Source organism: Lissotriton helveticus, chromosome 3_1 (genome assembly GCF_964261635.1).
Source record: "Lissotriton helveticus chromosome 3_1, aLisHel1.1, whole genome shotgun sequence".
In the NCBI taxonomy this organism is placed as follows: Eukaryota; Metazoa; Chordata; class Amphibia; order Caudata; family Salamandridae; genus Lissotriton; species Lissotriton helveticus.
This window is the reverse complement of record NC_136061.1, coordinates 586431607-586445534: the sequence shown is the minus strand read 5'-3', so window position 1 is coordinate 586445534 and position 13928 is coordinate 586431607. Positions and strand designations below refer to the sequence as shown.

The following is a 13928-nucleotide window of genomic DNA, read 5'->3' as shown; positions in this document are numbered from 1 at the left end:
ATACATGAGGTATAGATGTATAAGAAAGGTAATATGTAGATTTAAATAGTATTAAATAAACTCAGGCATTTAAGTGTTGTAGTACTACAAGCCAATTTATTTGTTTTAATAATGTTTTTATAATTGCTTTTTTTGTAATTCAATAGCAAAGCAATTGTAGATAAATAATTATAGTAAAAACTTACTTATTTATGCAGTGGCCTATATAAATGTTAGACATAGAATAGTATAACCATTAGTAATATGTATCCATGTCAAGCAGAGCCAATGAATATCCATGTATTTACAAACACTATTAGACATGTTTCTACAAAGGTATACATATATGTAGGTGCACACTTATAGTCCAAATAAGTGCTCACATACACCGGGACACAATGCACATTTATGTTTGCACATGGTGGTAGTCTTCTTAAGATAAGGTAGTTATCCGTTAATCTTATGTTTGGGGGTAAAGAGTTCAATAATTTGGCTGCTTGAACAGAGAAGGATGTGCCACCTATGTTATTTTTCTTGTTTGGTAGGACTTTGAGGCGAGGTGCTAATCAAGAGTGGGGGTTCCTTTGTTGAATGTATTTGGTGATTTTATGAAGGGCGGTTCTGTTCCATGTATCACTTTGTGGGTAAAACAAAAAGCTTGAATGTGGATCTTCTGTCAACCGGTAGCCAATGTAAAGCCTTCAAAACAGGGGAGATGTGGGCTTGTGGCCTCATATGTAAGAGTAGTATGGCAGCAGAGTACTGATTCAGTTGTAGTCTTTTCATAGTTGTTAAAGATGATCTGCAGTAGAGGCTATTGGCATAAACCACACACAAAAAAAGGGGGGAGGAGATCATTCCTTATTTCGCCCTCCTCTGGGTATACCTAATCACACACTGAGAAGTAGGAAAATATAGATTGCTTTTTAAGAGAGATAAAAGTTGGCAAAGTACAATGCTTTGAAAAAACTGCCTTCACCCACAAAAGTTTGTGGAATGCTTATTCATTGGACTGCTACAAACACCTCTGTTCAGACAGACGCATGAGGTGGAGCAATAGGGTTGGGGAGTCAATGCAAACATATAGAAAAGGTCAGGATCTAAAGAAAAATAAGTGCAGACTATTTGTGAACACTAACTCTGGGATATCCCAAGATCTATTTTATTTGCGATTCCCTGGTTAGAGCTAAAAGGTATCTCAATACCAGTGAATGACAGTGAAGTGAGTACATTATGCACCATTCACCCCTCCATTCTGCAAAGAAGTCGAAATGTCTCAGCCGGATATCGTGTCTCTCCCGGCTTTCTTCAGGACTGTTAGATCCCTTGTCTTACTCTCTTTCTAATATACCTAAATCTGCATATTGATTACTACACCTGTAACTTTATGAAGGTCTTGTAATCACACTCCAATTTGAAGCTGTAAGCGAGAAAAAAAATATGGATACAAGTGAAAAGAAAACTGAAGGCCATGACAATTAAGATACATAATGTGCTCTTGTGTGAAGAAGCAGTCCATTCTTGGCCCCTCTCAACCCATTTGTCGCGATGCGGCTGACGGATCATTCTATGTTAATCACTGCTTGTTAGGATTGTGCTGTTATTTAACAGTGAACTCCATGATTCCTAATCTGGATCTCCATCAATATTAAAACCATTATCATACACACACACATATCAATGTCAAGCAAATCATCACTTAGAGAAAGTCACATGCATATACCCTTCATGGAAACATATCGGGTATTAATTTATTCACTTGGTTATTCTTACTGACTTTCACTGTGGAACCTGCTCACACTGGCGTGGGAATCAGGGCGACCCCCTGTAGTCACACACTGATTTAGAAAGTGCGGGTAATGTATAGATAGTTAGAGAGAGACAAACATCTTTGATACAGTTTCTCACCCAATCGTTGTCTGCCTCTCATGCATTCGAAGTATATTTTATTTAATGAGCCCTACTATTGGAGGTGCCCTGAGTTAACCATGCCCGCTCGGGCCCAGGGTTTCTGCTACCCCCTGTGAACTAAGAGCGACATCCTTCAGCTGAACGAATACGTTCTCTCTACCCTGTGTGTGTCTGGTGCCCCGCTTACTAAATCAAGGTATGTTCGACCTCTGGCTCAGTGTCCCTCCTGACACCATGTAGGTGCCAAGAGTATGTGTTCGGGCGTCTTCAAAGCAACTCCACGTCCTGCCACGTGATCACGGGGGCATGTCATGTATGCAGCGTGATACACTCGGAAAACTAGAATGGTAACTCCTCGGCTGGTGTGTGATGAATGCATCCCCTGCCCTAGTCACTATCTCCCGAGACTTGGCTCTGTATTCTATTAGCCCAGGCATAGAATTATATTTTGTTTTATATATATGATCAAGACCCGATTGGGGGTCGAAACGCGTCATGGCGGACTGGCTGGTTGAGAAATAAAGCATATTTGATTGGCAGTGATACCTGGGTCCACTTTTCGTCTTCCAGAGGCAGTCACACACGGCGATTTGGAAGCATATATATATATGTATATATATATATATATATATATATATATATATATACACAAATCTTTTATATTCCGGCTTTCAGGGTCATACGAGTGTTTGTATTGATATATTCGGGGTGAAGCTGTAGGTTTTGTCTACACCATATGTTTCCTTCTCCTCTAGCTTTACCGCGTATTCTCCTGCGCCTCTTTAATTGTAAGCTGTGCAAGAGTAGGAGTATGTCCAAGCTCACTCCTGTGTCCACGACAGATAATCAGGAAGTAAGAGTCAAATAAAATTGGGTCACCTCTATTTTTGCAATCTCATGCTACATGGTGAATGGTGCATAATTTACTCGCTTGACCGCCATCCACTAGTATTGAGATAACCTTTTAGCTCTAACAATGGAATCCGCAAATAAAATAGATATTGGGATATCCCAGAGTTAGTTTTAACAAATTGTCTGCACTTATTTTTCTTTGGATCCTGACCTTTTCTACATGTTTATATTGCCCCTCATACCCTATTGCTCCACCTCATGCGTTGGTCTGCACGGAGGTGTTTGTAGCAGCCCAATGATGAAGCATGTGGGTGAGGGCAGTTTTTTTAAGCATTGCACTTTGCCAACTTTTATCTCTCTTAAAAAGCAATCTAAATTTCTCTACTGCTTAGTGTGTGATGAGGCTATTGACGTAACTGAGTTTAGACAGAACAAGAGAGATATTAGCCTAGACCTTGTGCGGAAATCCCAAGTGGGGGAAGCAGTGTTGCAGAGTTTTTACAGTATGAAGTTTGATTTTACTAGTTTGTCCACTTGGGCATTCATTGATAGCTTGGAGTCCATGGTAATTCTGAGATTTCTTACTTCCTTAGATACTTTAGGCTGTGTTCCCAGATTTTCAGGCCAGGCAGTGAGTGGGTCATATTTTTTCCAGTCCCCACATACGTGTATTTTTCTTTTGGAAGCATGTCATTTGAGATGGCTCCCTGTCATCCACTGATCAACGGCTCTGAGGCAAAGATTTGTGAGTTTCCAGTGTCTTTGGGGATTTCCAGTTTAAGGAGTATTTGTGTGTCATCTGCAAGTTATAGCATGTGAGGTGAAATCGACTGATCAGTGCTGGTAAATACTTCTTGTAGATGTTGAAAATGTATCGGCGAGATGATAGAGCCTTGAGGGCCCCCTGCTTTTGAGAACTGTGGTTTGGACGAGAAAGGGCGGTATGGATGACATTACGTCTGTTTTAATGTTAGGATCTGATTCAGTGGAAAGCAGTCCCCTCTATACTGGCTTTGTAAAGTCTATGTATTGGAGTGTCATGGTCAACCATGTCAAAGGCAGATGAGATGTAGTGCTGAGGCCCGTTCCAGTCAACAATGTTCTTAAGGTCATCCCAGATAGCAATGAGGGTAGATTCTGTGCCTCGTCCTTGACGGAATCCTGTTTGGAAGTCTGAAAGTATGGAATTATCTTCAATGAATTATGACATCTGGGCGAATGCTGCTCTTTCTATCACTTTGCCCAGGAAAGGTCCATTAGTAATCGGTCTGTAGTTGTTGGTGTTAAGCAGATCCAGGTTTGCTTTCTTAAGTAATGGGCATATGTATGACTTTTTTAGATCTTCTGGAAATATTCCTGTAGTTCAGGAATTGTTGATGAATCTTCTTACTGGTGTGGCAGCAGAGGTAGTTAGAAGACGTTTCTTGAAATTTGTGGTGGACATGGGTCAGAAGGGCTGCCGGCAGGCCTGCTTGCTTGGACCTGGTCCAAAAATTAATTGTGTGATATTTGTTGGAAGGAATGAAGAGTCTGAGTTAGCATATTCTTGCATGCATCAGTTATTTTATTGTGCTATTGTGTTCCAATGATTGTTTTATGTCCTGATGCCACAATCTGTCTAGTATTACAGACTCCACTGTGCCTTTTGGATGAAGGTGTGCTGGTGAGCAGCAACCACCTCAAATATTAGAAAAGCTACATTTTCAAGACACTTGTAAGGAAACACTTCTTGAAAAATCTCCTCTTGCTCAAGGAGGCACATATGACCCCTTATATGTCAGGTGGGCTTGGTTTGTCCAAACATAGGTTGAGCTGTGTTCTTTAATTGCACAACTGGTTGCAAAGGATTACAAAATGCACAGTGATTTGATACCTTCCCTAGGAAGCCAACAAGCCAATCACAATGTATGGCTATCTGAACGCCAACTCCTTACTTCCTCTGTCCAAACGAACTGACGGTTCAACTGTATGAATAACTCATTAACTGAACCAAGATTGCTTTTCAAGGTCATTAATAATTCTTGGTTTCTGTACCTTCTTGACATTACATCTGCTTACCAAATTTAGACCTTCTCAAATGTATCTAGAATTTTCTACATGTCAAAGGAGCATTGCACCCTGTCTTTAGAACACATACATGAACTAAAACAATAACAGAGACCTTTGTAAAGAAATCTCTGAACTAGCATTTTGGACAATGCCTTGCTGTACCACTAGGGTTCACTGAAGATAATTTTTAGGAGGAGTTTCTACTTTTAAGATTAAATGTACCCTTGTCTAAAGAATAAGGTTGTAGAAAAGGTCAATGTTTCTAGTTTAATATTGCTTACAGTAAGATGGATATTAAGAAGCAGACTGGGATTGTAACATGCCATAGGCAGGATGCTCTCCCAACTATTTCCATCTGCAGTATATTCTAACCCTGACGGTATGGTCAATATAGGGAATTTCTGGTGGAAAAAACAAGATATCTCCTTCTTTCACCCATTCCCCATGAGCATGTCAATGAGGCAGTATGTGAGAGGATGAAGGTGGAGGGTGTAGGAACAGGGAGTGGCCATGGCTAATTCACCTTCAGGGTTCAGTAAGGCCCCTGCCTTCTGCGCTGAGGCAATGGACTGTGTACGTGAGTCAGTCCACTCTGAGCTGAACAAAGGGTGCTCGTAATAGTCCTCATCCGAAAGGTAATGGTCATCATCAGGCACAGACACCGATATGGAGGGAGCATGGAGTTTGCGCCTCTTCCCGCTGGAAGCACACCTGGAACTTGCTGTCCAGTACAAAGGTTCCACATTATCATCTGCACCTTTATCTACAAACAGATATACAGGAAATGAATGCAGGGAGAGCAGGCAGGGCAGTCAGACAGAGACAAGATGGGCACATTGATCACATAAACATACATAGCCACCAATAGGACATATGAAAGGGATGAAGTCAGCCAAGCCAGGTCCATGTGGATGGGAAATTGAAAATACACACTTCTATGGCATTTCTCAATTCCTTTTTGTACAAAAGTCAAGCGTTGTAAGTATTTTCTCTCATAGACTGAGTAGGCACGAAGAATGGTGTTGCACAGGTCATAGAGTTCATAGCTGACCTCTACACTTTTCAATGTTTACCTTGCTCTACTTGCATCTAGCATTGAATCCTATGGCATACAAGTTAGCTCCTATGCGATTACACTCAGCCTATCCTGTTCATAGGCAAGAAGGCAGAGGCAACTCAACTAGCATTTAAGAGGTGTCTCATCCATGTTGTTCAATGGATGAGAAAGAGATGCCTGAAATGCAATTCCAATCAGATGGTGGTGCCACTGTTTGGTCAGGTGACGAAAGACTGGTCAAAGCATTGGTGGCCAGTGATGCAGGCCCTGCACCACAGCCTACAACTGTAGCCAGAAATCTGGTGGGTAAATTTGAGAACATGTTGTCCTTTTGTTCCCAGATTCTGTCTGTAGCAAATTTCTGCTTCTCCTTGATCCGGGCCCTAAGTAAAACCTTGAAGTTCCTCCTAGTTGAAATTAGGAAAGCAATTGTACATGTAACAAATGTAAAAATGTGACTATGCCAATGCCCTGTTTTTAGTGCAGAATGTGGCAGCAAGGTTATTTTACAAATTCCTTGCAGACAACCGATTGCACACGTGCACAAAGAACTGCACTGGCTGCCAGTTAGAAAGCTGGTACTCTTTAAAGCACTTGCTATTTCCCATTGTGTTTCTATAAGACCAACACTACATACTTAATTTAACAGGCTTGCTCACTACCAGCCGGTGAGATGTTTCAGATAATCAGAAGCTCTGTTACTAAGAATCCCTAAGTGCAGGCTTGCGACCAGCGGAGGCTGACCCTTCAACTATTTGGTAACAGTGACCTGAAATAAGCTCCCTCTACCACTGCATAGAATATCAAAGGAAAACGTGTTTAGATCTCAGCTCAGAACTTGGCTACACGATGACTAAAGTTAACTTTGATGCTTACTCTTTGCTTCTTGGTGCCAGGACACCCATTTGAGCAGCTGCGAGCTATATAAATCTGATTGATTGATTAATTTATAGAGGTTATGCAGTACTTAGGCCAATGTCTGATATGGAGAAAGAGTTCATTAATCCAAAAAGTAACTATAACATTAATTACACTGCTACATAGTCAATCAGCGACCTTTGACCCTGCCTGCAGGTAGGTCGCCCCCCCCAGCCGCTACACGGTCCTCCTGCCACTCCATGACGCTGTCGCCTTGCTGCTGACCCTTGTGCCCCTTCCCTCGTTGGCTCCCTGTGCCTCTGCCTGGTTTTCACCCCTTCGCTTTTTTCCGCCGTTTTTCTCCCTCTCTGTGCCCTTGTGCCCCTTCCCTCTTTGGCTCCCTGTGTCTCTGCCTGGTTTCACCCCCTTGGTTTTTTCTGCTGCTTTTCTCCCTCTCTGTACCCCCCTTCCCGTTTCCCCCCCTCTCCCTCCGTGCCTTTTCCCGCCGCTGCGTTCCTGCGGCCTCGCCCTCCGCCGTCCCATTCGCCACCCCGCTCCCGCCTCCCAGCTGCTCCGCCCTCCCACAGCCCCTCTCATGGAGGAAGCGCAGAGGTAAAGGGAGCGACCTTTGACCCTGTCTGCAGTTAGGTCACCCCCCCAGCCGCTACACGGTCCTCCTGCCATGCCGTGATGCTGTCGCCTTGCTGCGGACCCTTGTGCCCCTTCCCTCGTAGGCTCCCTGTGCTTCTGCCTGGTTTTCACCCCCTCGCTTTTTCCGCCGTTTTTCTACCTCTCTGTGCCCTTGTGCCCTTGTGCCCCTTCCCTCGTTGGCTCCCTGTGCCTCTGCCTGGTTTCACCCCCTTGGTTTTTTCCGCCGCTTTTCTCCCTCTCTGTACCCCCTTCCCCTGTCCCCCCCTCTCCCTCCGTGCCTTTTCCCGCCACTGCGTCCCTGCAGCCCCGCCCTCCGCTGTCCCATTCCCCACCCTGCTCCCGCCTCCCAGCTGCTCCGCCCTCCCACAGCCCCTCTTATGGAGGCTACACAGCGGCCGCGCAGCGGACATGCGCAGCAGACGCGCCAAAGGCAAGCCCGTCTGCGCCTGGCACCAGAACCCCTGGACCCCGTGCCCCCCGCAACGCCAGACTGCACTACGACTCCAGCACCCTCCACGCACTCAACACCGGACGAGACCACCCGTGCTACCGGGCCACCCTGAAGCGCACCCAAGGGCCCTTCACCTGCCGGAACTGCAGATTCACCAGCATCCAGCCCACCAAACCACCAACCAGAAAACCCAACCACCTCCGCTGCAACCTCCTCAACACCGGCTCCGCTCGCAAGCACGCCATCGAACTCTGGGACCTCCTAGACTCTACCGCCCCCGACGTGGCCTTCCTGACGGAGACCTGGCTGAACGCCACCTCTGCACCAGACATCGCCATAGCCATCCCACAGGGCTACAAGATCACCCGCAGAGACCGCACCAACGGAGTTGGAGGGGGAATCGCCATCATCCACAAGGACAACCTCAGAGTCACGGAAATGTAAGTCAGTGATGAGTACAGCATCTAAGCACACTCGGGAGGGTCCACAGAAAGGAAAGTCCAAGGCTCAGATTTGTAGCCCAATTATGAACACCTAGATGCAGATTATGGAAATACAAACATGCTTCTTCCCTTTCGCAATATCTTGTGCATGTGTGTGCTACCGTATTACCCCAAAGCGCAGGGCTGTCATCATCCCGTAATACTGGAATTTGCACAGGGATTTGTGGCACAAGATGACAGCCTCCAGGAAAGACTGCAAGCCAAACACAGCTACTGATCCAAGATATTGGGGCCCAGATTTACTAACATTTAGTGTCGGGGTTGCCTCACTTTTTGATGCAGGCCAACACAAAATGTATTCCTGAAGTTACTAAGCCACGCAAAGCCCGATTTGTGTGGCTTTGTAAAACAAAGCAACACAAGGCGCATTTGTGTCAGGGAGGAGTTCCATGAGTGGAACATGGGAAATCCCATGCATCCACCCATGGATAGTGACGCAAACCTGGATTTACTAAAAGCAGTAAACCTTGGTTTGTGATATAATGGTTTGTCTACCTGAGGTTGAAAACGAGGTGAAATATCTTCATTTCACCTCGCTACTTCCTCTTTGCATTTTGCAGCACACTTGGAAAGAGGAATATGCCTCTGAGGATTGTTTTTGTGCAGGAAGGTGCCCCTTCCTGAACAAGAGCACTGCCCATAAGGCAGACACCTTTGCACCATGGTGCACGGGTGGCTGCATTGGCACGAGGCCATCTGAAGTTGCGTAAATGCTTTGAGAGAGCAGAAGTGTGCCATATCCTGGTAGATATGGCACATTTCCACTCTCTCCCTTTCATGCCACGCAGCGCAACAAGATGCCTTTCTGCGATGAACTGGGTGAAAGGTAGGTAAATCTGGCCCTGTGTTTTAGAGAAGTTGGTTGAGAGAGACTTTACTGGCAGCAAAATAAGGTACAATACACAATGAGGCTGAAAAGGTTGCATAACTGATCCATCATGAAGCAAATCACGATGCACACGTGCAGGTACTGGTTGTATCCACAGTCCTATCCATGCATTATTGTTTATACTTCTAGAAATAGCAATAACAACAGTTTGCGCACAGAATGCGAACAGTTGCTGCCATCTCATGTGTTAAAGGGACAGAAATCAGCTCCTGTGACCGAACATGGAGTTATTGTCTCAGTTGTGATAAGCTGTGGTTAGATATGTGCTCTAAAATGGACATGAAAGTTGATGCTCTTCTTGGATTCTAGAACTCCTTGGCATTGACCATCCTGACTGAGGGCCAACAGGTTGTTAATAAGTCAGCTATGATATTGTTGACAGCGAAGGGATAAGTTGTTAGAAATAATACAGCGTGTGTATTCGGGTGACTGTCATTCTGAGCATCCAGAGTAAATGCTCCATATTTTCATGACAACATATGAGCACTTAGCCTGCCAGGCACAGGATAATATATGAAACCGAAAGACAGATTGGCACACTTGTCAGTGTGTGTAGAAGGGAGGTAGGGTTAGGGCACAGCTGGTCATATGTCAGAGGAATTGATACCGCAAAACAACAGTCCTGCTCCATCAGTAACACTCCGAGACAGGTATGTCCCAAGCGAGGCGCAATGGTAGATGCGTTTATATACCTCACCTTGTCTTGAAGGTTCTATTCCCAGGAGAGGCACACCACAGTACCCTAGTGAGCCTTACCTTCCTCCATGGCGCCCATCTGTTCCGATGCCGGGGAGGGGGGTGGAGAAGGCGGGAGATTGGCGGTCTCGTCAACGGCTGCAAAGCAAGTCACAGAAGAGTGAAACTCAAGAGCTGCTTTCTAAACACTTCAAATGCATCGTTCTTTCTGCTTTTCTATTTAACTTAACTACAGCTATTTCTTTATGCGGTATTCAGCAAGCAGTTAGAGTTCAGGGCACTTCATGTTTTGGGATGAGTTCCCATTTAGCTGTTGAAGAAGGTGCAGTTCAACACACAAGCAAAAACACTAGCTTGTGCACTGGGCGCACACAGATACACAGACTCTTCCATGTAATGGTGCACCTGTTGTGTGTGTGTGTGTGTGTGTGTGTGTGTGTGTATGTTAGCCAGTACTGTAGCTCATCTGTGAATAAGGGAAGCTTGTTGGCCATACTCTACGTTTGAAGTGTAAGTGTGACTCTTCCAATGCTGAAGCCATGTTTATTACATGTGGTTTACAGAACGGAATCTAGCATATGTCTTACATATATGCTAGACAAGCTTCTGAAAACCTTTTCATTATGAGAAACCTAAAGGGTCTTGAGAGGGTGGTAGGATGTTACAAGGCATTAACTGTAGTTATTGTGGGTGGTGGCCCTTGCACTTTCTGGGAAAGCTAGCAGTACCTTCCAGGCTGCCTCAGCAGAGGTTATGTGTGATCTTTTTTAACAGGTGGATGTTGAGAGTAGCCCTTGCTTCCACAATATGTATATGTGTACGACTGGTCAGATCAGTGCCCAGCTTGGGCAGATGGCACAGCAGAGGCATGTCAGGGCTGAGAACGCAGTGTGCCCATTACTGGTTGGGCTTTTTGTAACTTTCTACTTTTATCTGCTACTTCTGCTTGAGGATGTTACTTCTTTATGCCAATAAAAAGACTACAGAGTAGTGTCCAGCATGTTACATCAGCATAAAATGTTTGCAACCTCTACATTAGTCACCGTGTTAAACCGATAGAAAGTTGTGAACTTGTGGATTCTGTCAATAACTGACACTGTAGGAAGCAGATGTGAGAGACAACTGGAGTTAATAGCAAGAAAGCAAAGTTAAGGTAAGAGGAGCTCCAGCAGTACTGTGACAACTGGCAGCCCTCCAGCAAGTGATGAGGACAGTTTTTGAGCCGCATTGAAAGATGTGCCTAGAGAGAGCTATGCGAGGAGCTCAAAAGTCAGATATTGAATTAAACGGACAGAAAAGGAGCTCACCATGACGCAAATCCGCCGTTCAGCGGTCGGGGATACAGCAATACTCAGAAAGGATCTGCTGGTATTTGAAATAAGGCAGAAGTGCTGTGATTGTTGGTGCTTTTCATGTTAAGGATAGATCTAGTACTGAAGTACATTTTAATTGTGAATTTGCAAGCACGATTGGGTGCTTCATATCTTGGGCACAGCTGCATGCCATGGGATTTGCCTGGTGTCTGTAGGCGAGTACGACTGTTTCCTCGAGGCAGCCAATGGAAAGAAGGATGGAGCTTAGCAGATCCAAGGACTGTGAGTCTCCTTGCCTTGGCATGTTTCCTTTCAAGAAGGTCAGTTAGAAGAACTCGACTTTCCACATAGTAACTTAAAAACCTGCCTGCTAATTCAGTTGATAATCAAATGTGTTTATGATTAGTTGCAGTTTATCTGAGTCTTATCTGTTCCTACTCTTCAATGCTGGGGTGTGTATTATTGGGATGTTATTTCTATTATTGCCACAGCATTGGTTGACGTTATTTTTTTTTGACTATTTTGTGGGCGATTGAAATACATTTGGAGATTTCAACTGTTCAGTTGACGTGAATTGTATGGCAAATGTTTGTATGTGATTGTGTTGTGATTGTCATTCCTTACTGTAGTAATGTAGTTCATTTGCCCCTTGAGGTGGGATTTAGAAGAGCAAATATCATGCAGTGTCTTTTGTGCGTAGTTATGTTTGCCTTCTTTGTTGTATTGAGTGAGTGTGAGACAGTTAACAAAATACATTATTAAGTTGCTATGTTTGGATGGTCATGTGTTATTGTCTGTAGAGCAGGCTATAGAGAACATCCCTACTGGAGTCGAACACCCTATGATAAAGGGTCTCAGTTGTATGTTGATCTGCTTACCTTTGAGTGTATGTATCAAGTTTTACTTTTCAAAGCAAAGTCGATCCTGTGAATTTTATTTTTATTTTTCGTGTACTAGGGAGTCAAACCTGTGACCATATCGATAGCATATCAAGAGTTGCAGGGAGTCAACTCTATGATTAAATCTAGACCGCATCAAGTGCACAGGGGATTCACTCCATGAACAAATCTGGAGTGTACTTGGGTGTGCTGGGGAGTCCGCCACTTAAATTAATTTGCGGTATTCATGTGTTGTGTGTGCTAAAGAGTTAATCTCATGAAAACACCTGGGACATTAACGTGTTAGGTGGGCAGTGCTGTGGAATCAACCCTGTAAAGGAATCTGGGGCATACATGTAGTGTCTGTGAAGGGAAGCCAACCCTATGAGCAAATCTAGGACATGTGTGTAATGCGGAGTTAACTTCTTGAACTAACCTGGGCATGAATGTGTGGTGTTAGCTGGGGAGCCAACCCATGAACAAACCTTGAGCATACTTGGGCGTGAGTTTTCGCGAGTCAGCCTTGTGAACAAATGTAAATGTAAATGTAGAGTTACTTGTATAGCACACGACTACCGCTGAGGAATCCTTCCTGGCCTTTCCCTGTGAAGTGCCCACTCCTGGACACCCCCAAGGTGAAACCTAGCATCTTAGCGTTGTTGGGCACTTTGTGGAGATTAAGCAAGCTATTGCCCAGAGTTGCAGAGTGGGACTTATGATTAGAATAGGCACCGAGGAGAGAATTATCAGGTCCGAGGAAATTGAGCCCAAGACCCGCCGAGGCGTGAATCGAACCCTGGTCCCGGGGCAGACTTCTGCATCAGGGTCTGCCGCTCTAACCATTGAGCCACACTTCTCCACATCTGTAGCATACATGTGTTGTATGTGTTGGGAAGTAAAGCTATGAACATATCTCAGACATTCAGGTGCCATGTGTGCATGGAGTCAACACTGTAAAGTAATCTGGAGCACACGTGTTTTGTGTGTGCCAGGGAGCCATTCCTTTGAAGTATATGTTTAGTGCATGTGTTGAGCTATGTCTTACTTGGGGGAATACTACCATGAGAACAACTACAAGATACATACATTATGCCAGAATGTTGGCTCAAAAGGAAGGGGGACAGCTGTGTTTTGTGAGTGTGCTGGTGTAAGAAATTGGGTTACGGGGTGAAGGGGGTGAAACTCTCCTCAAGCAGTAACCACAATCCATGTCAGGGTGAAGTCACAAGCAAACTCCAAATGAACCTGTGCTCAACCCTCTGGTATCTTGACACAGAGCAGTCAGGCTTAACTTAGAGGCAATGTGTAAAATATTGTACATCACTTGAAACAGTAATAACATGAAATCACAGCACATGAAAAATCCCACACCAGTTTAGAAAAATAGAGTACACTTTAATACATAAATTAAGACCAAAACAACAAAAATCCAATCAGGAGAACTGGAGGTGCAATGGAGGTATGCAAAATATATTGGTGTTTAGAGGTTTGTTAGGTGTGTTGAGTCTACTGCTCAATATCCGCCCGGCACTCTGACATGAAAGGTGTCCAGTTTTTTCAAAGTTTATTGAGGAAGGTGGAGGAAAACTCTGAAGGGCCTAAATAGCCAGGTGTTTATTGGACCAGCTGATTGAGACAATTGCGGGCAGACAGCAGGCAGTAGAAATCCTGGAAGTTGAGACCAACTCAGAGATGAAAGAGCTGACAAGCTTCAAACACTGGCAGCTGACACAATTGTGAAATAGGATATTAAATTGGAACTGTTGGACAGCTTGAGGAGGGGCGCTTACATTTTTCAGCTGGGTCTCCCTGCAAAAATGCCTTGTGGGGCCCCTATCAAT

At 44.6% G+C, this 13928-nt stretch overlaps 1 protein-coding gene across 4 annotated transcripts in view; it reads right to left on the bottom strand.

The window, feature by feature from the left end:
• The window catches only part of MAP2 (microtubule associated protein 2), a 1143712-nt gene that overhangs the window by 263198 nt on the left and 866586 nt on the right, over positions 1-13928 (bottom strand). For all 4 annotated transcript variants that reach the window (XM_078680559.1, XM_078680562.1, XM_078680563.1 and 1 more), the window contains one exon: positions 9957-10034. In XM_078680559.1, coding sequence (XP_078536685.1) covers positions 9957-10034 — 78 coding nt within the window. The remainder of the gene's footprint in view (positions 1-9956; positions 10035-13928) is intronic.